This window comes from Oncorhynchus gorbuscha, linkage group LG03 (genome assembly GCF_021184085.1).
Source record: "Oncorhynchus gorbuscha isolate QuinsamMale2020 ecotype Even-year linkage group LG03, OgorEven_v1.0, whole genome shotgun sequence".
Taxonomy (NCBI): domain Eukaryota; kingdom Metazoa; phylum Chordata; class Actinopteri; order Salmoniformes; family Salmonidae; genus Oncorhynchus; species Oncorhynchus gorbuscha.
Window position 1 is genome coordinate 28,672,331 of NC_060175.1, and position 8,329 is coordinate 28,680,659.

At 41.5% G+C, this 8,329-nt stretch overlaps 1 protein-coding gene across 2 annotated transcripts in view; it reads right to left on the reverse strand.

Moving 5' to 3' along the window:
* Positions 1–2,046: 2,046 nt before the first annotated feature.
* The window catches only part of LOC124030416 (uncharacterized protein KIAA1671-like), an 18,952-nt gene continuing 12,669 nt past the window's right edge, over positions 2,047–8,329 (reverse strand). For both annotated transcript variants that reach the window (XM_046341769.1, XM_046341775.1), the window contains exons 2-8: positions 7,608–7,723; positions 5,115–5,415; positions 4,861–5,017; positions 4,458–4,591; positions 3,688–3,881; positions 3,369–3,458; positions 2,047–2,915 (exon numbers count right to left, since the gene is read on the reverse strand). In XM_046341769.1, coding sequence (XP_046197725.1) covers positions 3,383–3,458; positions 3,688–3,881; positions 4,458–4,591; positions 4,861–5,017; positions 5,115–5,415; positions 7,608–7,723 — 978 coding nt within the window. In that variant the 3' untranslated portion in view covers positions 2,047–2,915; positions 3,369–3,382. The remainder of the gene's footprint in view (positions 2,916–3,368; positions 3,459–3,687; positions 3,882–4,457; positions 4,592–4,860; positions 5,018–5,114; positions 5,416–7,607; positions 7,724–8,329) is intronic.

The following is an 8,329-nucleotide window of genomic DNA, read 5'->3' on the forward strand; positions in this document are numbered from 1 at the left end:
CCATTGAAATGGGGTGTGTTTTTAATAGACTAAAATGAACAGCTTTGTTTCAGTTTTTTTTAAACACACCCCATTTCAATGGAAACAAGCACTCATCAAGATCAGTAACCTTTACATTTAATTCAAAACATTTACAACATTTAGAGAACATTCTCAAAATTTAATTGAATTACCTTCAAATAACCTATAATTTCTGTTCTCAGAACGTTCATAAAACCTCCCAGGAAAACTTTCAGGAAACCATAGTAAAATGTTCTCAGAACATCCCTGCACCCTAAAAATGTACGTTCCCAGAACAGACAACGTTTTTACTTCCGTTTTCAGAATGTTTAAAAGCTTTTCGTTTTACCAGTCAAGAAACGGTTGGTTTCATTCCCAGAACCAATGGGAAACCAAAAACGTACATTCCCTCAACTTCCATGGAACCAAATGTGCTAGCTGGGTCTTCGAGGTTGGTGAGAGCATGGTTGTCCTATGGTTATTTTGCATACAACCTTCCCACAACTTTCTGGGAATGACGCAGGATAGTTGCTTAGCTGTGAAAAAATTTCAGCACATTTAAGGAACTTGACAAAAAAAAACATTTTTCTTGCTATTTTATTACTTTAAGAGAATGTATTCTAAAATGTCAAACATTGTTACATTTTATAGAATATTTTTTTAAGGAACGTTCTCCAACTGGTTTGACATTTGGGAATGTTGTCAAATATTTAAGAAACAATGTTTCTACCGGTTTCTATTTAAAGCCATGTTCTCAAATTGTTCCTAGAATGTTAAGAAACTTTCCATAAAAATCAGAAACTTTCATAGAATTGTTTTAAGAATGTTATTTAAAAACATACATTCTGTTCTCAGCTTTAACAAAGCTCTCTGTATCCTCTATCTTGTTAAGTGTGTTCAGGTATGTTGGCCACGCCCACTAATTGGCCACACCTGATCTTAATGAGTGCTTGTTTCCATTGAAATGGGGTCTGTTTGAATAGACTAAAATGAACAGCTTTGTATGTGTAAAAAACATGTAATGCTAGCTCCATCCTGGTGGCGCAGTGGACTAACAGAAGATTATAGGTTTGAATCTCATTGATGGCTTGTCACAATAAGAAAAATATATGTTTTTACTTGATTAATGCCAAATAAAATACATTTTCATGAGTCCCATCTATTCTTGGAGTAAATAAAAGTAAGCTGAACTGTTATTTTCAAAGCATGGGAATATTGTTAATAACGTTATTTTACATTTTTTTAGCAGTCCCACAGAAAAATGCAGTAAAGTGCCTTTTCAAAGCCCTACCTCTGTCACTCAGAAACTTCTTCCAGTGTCTGCCTGCCAGCGTGTGTACGCTACCTCCCACTGAAGCATGTAGCCTACTAAAAGACAATTTATGCTTGATCCAAAAATGTGGTTGGAGGCTCGTATGGAGGGTGTGACGCAATGCAGAGCTTCCGGAGACATGCAGAGGCCAAATCAAGCTCTGTACCACATCACTGTGCACCTCCCAAATTTTGTAACAATGTGGAGGGCTCTGTATAGCTCCGCATTAACATGATTGGTTGACGGTAGGTGGGGGCGTGAGGTCCTGTATACACATAAACATGCATAAACACAAACTCACTGCTTCCTTCACAACAGCTCTGCACTGTTCTGCGAAGCGCAAGAGGTATGAATGCCCTGACTTCTGCAGAGGCCGTATTTAAGTTTTGAAGTTCAAAGATATTCAAAGTTCCTCCATAGAAGCCGCTACTCCGTAGGTATAATTCTGTGGGCTTAATTCAGATAATGTATGTCATAACAAGATGCCCAGTGGTTCAAGACAAGCCTCCTCCACCCTCTTGTTATCTCCCCACCTGCAAAATTTCAGTCGCATCTCTCTGTCCTACACTCTTTCCATCACACATGTAAACAACTATAGCTTGCCAGCTCCATAGCAAGCTGCTCTGTACGCACAGATTGGTGAAGTAATTTAATGTCGAGCTAAATGTAAAAAAAAAAAAGACAATTTCATACAGTAGGTTTAAAAAAGAACAGAAAATAATCATATTAACTGGTACTTTTTGGGGGTTTGAACCGGTTCAGAACTTTATTTTGCTGGTCAGAACAGTGGAACGGAACCAAAACAATTATAATTCCTGTTTGGATAGAGTAGAGATCATTTCAATTTATCTAGCAGATACTTTTATCAAGAGCAGCTCATCCGAGCAGCGAGTGAGTACATAACATAAGAGCAGAGAAACAGATGGGTTAGTTCAAAACAAGAGATTCGTCGAGAAAGAAAGAGAGTTCATGGCTAGGTGGCAAAACATGTACAATTCAAGTAGTTTGTGAACATCGTGGTATTGTGGATATTTGAGTGCATGACCTAAACACACATGGTAATTATGTCAAGTGAATCTGGAATGCAAGTATGGATGGATGAAGAGATACAGTCTAGAAAATACAGTGGCCTGGGATAAGAGGCAAATGTTGCAAATTAACAGAAAAGGGCATTTTGAGTCCACTCCTCAAATCGTGTGTGTGTGTGTGTGTGTGTGTGTGTGTGTGTGTGTGTGTGTGTGTGTGTGTGTGTGTGTGTGTGTGTGTGTGTGTGTGTGTGTGTGTGTGTGTGTGTGTGTGTGTGTGTGTGTGTGTGTGTGTGTGTGTGTGTGTGTGTGTGTGTGTGTGTGTGTGTGTGTGTGTGTGTGTGTGTGTGTTGCAAATAAAGTATCTACATGCTCATAGTTCCTTTGTGAAATAGGAACGTGGAAAAAGGTGGTCACAACGCAGGGAAGTATCCAATGCATCTCCATTGTCTTGCATAGTTCATTCATTTAAAAAAGTGTGTTTTTGAAAAGGTACATGATTGGAGTCCAGCCCACAGCTGTGTAGGTCGGCAACAACTGCAGTAGCAGTTGAATGATCTCCTTGTCAATGGTATCTCCTAGAGGTAAACATAAATACAATATTATTTACATGACACAGATAGGGGGCATATTTTAATGTGATATTTCTCTCCAAAATCAAAGTGTGTCTGACATTGTCAATCTGCAAACTTAAAGATGTAGTCTGCGATCTTAAGCACAACAAATTTGCAACATATTTTACGAATTGGATTCTTAACATATCATACATATTGCAAAGTTTTTTTAGCAGGACAACATATCATACAACATAGATGATGTAGTACACAACTGGGTGACATGGTACACCAAAGTGAGCAGCACTTTCAAAACTAATGACTGAAATTACACAAAAGTTCTGGAGCATCACTTTAACAAACGTTAAGCTTTCTTTAGAGTTAACTATCACTTTAAGGTGTGGATAGAAGGGGAATGTGATCAGATATGGACTTTGATTTGTAATATTTGGTGTAAAATTGGATCCATCCCCTCACCCTGCTCTGCCCAGTTAGGCCTCACTGTTGTATTGACTCGAGCGCTTCTTAGACTTGAGTTCCCGCAGCCATGAAGGAGACTTGTCCCCCCTGAGGGCCACACAAACAAAGATCAAACAGTTTGCCTAACTATTGTAGCTAATAGCGAACTAATGTCGCCAGCTAGCTATGTCATCTGCATTGCTTGTTGCTATATCTTATTGTTCTTTTTTTCTTATTCACATTTTGTTGCTTCATGTTGAATAACATTTTAAAACTACAAAATCACTTGTGGTTTTATGCTAGTAAGATAAGAGCAGCATGTTGGGAGCAAACTTACCCTGCACCTTTGTTCCCTACAGGGGGAAGCACTCGTGACATCCCGGGGAGGAAGGAGGAACGTCTTGGAGAGCGGGAGAGCTGAGAGGGGGAAGGGGAAAGTCTGTCTGTCTGACGGTCTGTGTTTACTCCTTCACCTCCACCGGCTCCACCACCTCCTCCTCCACCACCACCTCCTCGCTTCTTCAGTTGGGCCTAGGAGAGACAGTGATACATTTAAGATATGAACAAGTCATATTTCAGCCTTAGGTTACGTCCCAAATTGCACCCTATTCCCTATATCCCTCAAATTCTAATCTTTACCTCGAAGCCAGTTCCATTCTTTTTTTATTCTTCCCTTCTAATCAGGGACTGATTTAGACATGGGACACCAGGTGGGTGTAATTCATTATAAGGTAGAACAGAAAACCAGCAGTATTTCAGACCTCCAGTGTAGGATTTGAATATCCCTTCCCTATATAGTGCACTACTTTTTATACCAAAGCCCTGTGGGCCCTACACAGGGAAAAGGGTGGCATTTGGGAAGCACCTGAAACCCCACCTCTTTAAGGAATACCTAGGATAGGATAAAGTAATCCTTCTCACCCCCCCCCCCCCTTTAAGATTTAGATGCACTATTGTAAAGTGACTGTTCCACTGGATGTCATAAGGTGAATGCACCAATTTGTAAGTGGCTCTGGATAAGAGCGTCTGCTAAATGACTTAAATGTAAATGTAAATGTAAGCACACAGTGTTTCAGGTTGTAAAATAGGGGTGCTGAGAGCATGTACCTTGAGGGCAGATGGGTCCATTCCAGAGAAGAGGGCTATTCTCTGGGGCTGGGAAGGTTGTGAACAAACCTCCCTCCCTCTAGGCTGCTCCTCACCAGACGCACAATCCCCCCGTATCAGAGAGTCTAGCTTATCTGCAAAAGGGGCAAAACAGATGGTTGGCCTTGTGTGAATGACCTTACATGAGGGATGGTTGTAATAATCCTTAACCCCTACCTTCTAGCCACTTGTGTGTATCTGAAATATGAGATTGGTGTAAGAAATATATATTGGGACTTCCACCTAGGCTATTAGAGAGCAAGGTGTAGCTATTACCATTTTCCCTAGAACTATACGATCCCTTCAGGTCTACAGTGCATGGGGAAGATCAGTTCTACGGGTTGATTTGGAATTGTCTACTAACCTGAGGAGTCATAGAACCTCCAGTCGTGGACCGGGTCTTCCTCAAGCATTATTGTGGTAGAGCTCTGACGGAAAGCTCGAGTGGGGCGGGTTCGTCGACTCTTCCTCAGCTCTGCCCTCGCACGCAGAACACTGGTGTCCAATAGAGGGGCGGAGATCTGTATGCACACACAAAGGAACAAGCAAAATCAAGTATTGTATTGCCTGTAAATGCTTGCATGCATAATGGAAAGTACCAGATAAGCCTTGACTTACATCAGGAAAGGGTAATGGGTCCTCATTTTCTTCTAGTGGAGACGTACTGTCAGGCTCATCTGGTGTGAAGACAGGCGAGATCTGGTCCTCTGTCTCTTCTAGTGGAGACGTACTGTCAGGCTCATCAGGTGTGATGACAGGCGAGATCTGGTCCTCTGTCTCTTCTAGTCGATATGTACTGTCAGGCTCATCTGGTGTGATGACAGGCGAGATCTGGTCCTCTGTCTCTTCTAGTGGAGACGTACTGTTAGGCTCAACTGGTGTGATGACAGGTGAGATCTGGTCCTCTGTTGTCTGCCGACTGAGGATGTGGGAAATTCAAAAGAGATCACAACATCATTCAACTCCAAAAACTCAACAGATACAGGTTTGTGGGCAAAATATCTGAACTTAGTCTGTAAAAATGTTTAATAAAAAGGTGACATACATAGACAAGTAAAAGTGATTTCAAAGTATTTGGGTACTTGGAAACCGGTACTGCATTAATTAATCTGGGTATACCAAACCATGGAGATGTGCCTGTTTATATACTTGTCATGACATGGCCCTCTTTGGGTACAGCGAGCACCATCCATCCCTCTCTCTCTCTCTCTCTCTCTCTCTCTCTCTCTCTCTCTCTCTCTCTCTCTCTCTCTCTCTCTCTCTCTCTCTCTCTCTCTCTCTCTCTCTCTCTCTCTCTCTCAGCACCTCTCTCTTCCCCCTACACCCAGGCTCTGTTATCGCAGGTCATAAATTCCTAGAGGAGTCTCTCTCCTCATGGCCATGCAATATAGAGAGAGTGAGTTTCACAGGAGAACAAAGGAACCTCTTCTACATCACAGAACTTGAGAACTAAACAATGTCCATGTTTTGGAAAATGTGTACATGGTCGGGGGAGAATCCAGCTACGACCGGTCCATTTCGTTTAATGTTTGTGAATCTCATGAGAGACAATACAGTCACATTACCATAACTCTGTTTATACAAGAGTCTCAGTTGTGAGGCTTGCATCTAAACATTTTAAATGAGGAAATTATGTAATGTGATTTTAAACTGTTTAATGAAGGAAACTCCAATTCCCTTTGGAGTTTAACTAAGGCCCGCCCCATGAGCACAGACATTGATCTGGAGTCATGGGACAGCAACTCTCCTACGGTTCTGGATATAACCCCCACCGTGGGAATTTCCCAGCAGACCAGTACCTCGATCACAGAGGGAGCTAAGGCTTGAGTAGAATGAGTGAGCGTTCATGTGCAAAGGATTAGCATTTCAATTAATATAATTATCAAGTGTGTAGTGACTCATTTGCGTAATTCCCACGTTTCTTTGTCCACCAAGCCATAATACCGGCTTAGCCCACTAGGGCACATCCCATATCATTTCCTTGTAACCATATCTACTTTGTTGTTTGTTAATGCATTTCTGTGATTATTTGGTTAGTTAATAAATACATGATTGAGACAATTGATGTATGGATGATTCATAGTGAAGACTGGGTTTGTGCAGATTACCAACAATTTATGACGTTTGGATGGAGACTAACGTGAGGTAAAGAATAATTAATTAATTAGAAGACCAATTGATCAGATATTAAAAAACCTGAAATGTTCTATTAGGAAAATGATAACTTTGTAATCTGAATATTTTCCTTGGTGCCCCGACTTCTTAGTTACTACTTCCTAGAATTGATTTGATAAAATAACAGTCTTCATTTTAATGATGCCAAAGACACGACATATTGAACAAAAATATAAACGCAACATGTAAAGTGTCGGTCCCAGGTTTTATGAGCTGAAATAAAAGATCCCAGATTTTGTGCACAAATTAGTTACATCCCTATTAGTGAGCATTTCTCCTTTGCCAAAATAATCCATCCACTTGACAGGTGTGGGATATCAAGAAGTTGATTAAACAGCATGATCATTACACAGATGCACCTTGTGATGGGGACAATAAAGGGCCACTCTAAAATGTGCAGTTTTGTCACATAACACAATGCCACAGACATCTCAAGATTTGAAGGAGCGTCTGAGACCAGCCTCCCAGACAGCTGATGAAACAGAGGAGTATTTCTGTCTGTAATAAAGCCATTTTGTGGGGGAAAACTCAGTCTGATTGGCTGCGCCTCTGCCCAGTCATGTGAAATCCATAGATTAGGGCCTAATGAAACTCAGTAAAACCATTGAAATTGTTCCATGATGCTTTATATTTTTGTTCGGTATACACTACCCTGTGATGTGTTTAATCAACCAGCAGAGGTCAGAAGAAGCCAAACTACTTTCCCCTGTCCTATCCTGTCTCTTCACATCACAGCAGACAAAGAACAGGAGGCAAGGTAAGGAAACTACTTAAGATGATTAAGATACACCCGTATCCTATCTTTTCACATCAAAGCAGGTAAAGGAGAGATGAGACCAGGAGAGGGAGCTACTTAAGACTATTGAGCTGCACCCTACTATATTTATCAGTAGTATAGGACTCATGTATGGTTCCCCTGTTTTGCAGTGCACCCACCAGTCATCCTCAGACAGTCTCGTGTCACAGCCCCCGTACTGCTTGTCTGGCTCTCCACCAATCAGAGACTCTGTGTCACGTCCCTCTCCTGCCCCCACATAACACGTCAACTGAACCTGATGGGGGGGGGAGAGAAAACAGAGAGGGACCATTATATCAAAAATGTAGGTAAGTTTCATGGAGAGGGAAACTTTGCATGGAGTAGAACAAATACCGATACTCAGCTGACACTTTTGCCCAGAGGGCCGATATAATGCTAATGTAAGGAGCATTCCATGAATGCTGACTTATGTATGATACCTGTATGATGTACACTGAGTGTACAAAACTCTTTCAATGATATAGACTGACAGACAATTGAGATATGGATAGTGTATGTGTGCCATTCCGAGGGTGAATGGGCAAGACCAAATATTTAAATGCCTTTGAACAGGGTATGGTAGTAGGTGCAAGGCGCACCGGTTTGAGTGTGTCAAGAACCGCAACACTGCTGTGTGTATCAAGAATGGTCACCCAAAGGACATCCAGCCAACTTCACACAACTGTGGGAAGCATTGGAGTCAACATGGGCCAGCATCCCTGTGGAACGCTTTCGACACCTTGTAGAGTCCATGCCTCGACGAATTGAGGCTTTTCTGAGAGTAAACGGGGGTGCAACTCAATATTAGGAAGGTATTCGGATTGTTTTGTGCACTCAGTGTATGTATGATGTTATCTGATGA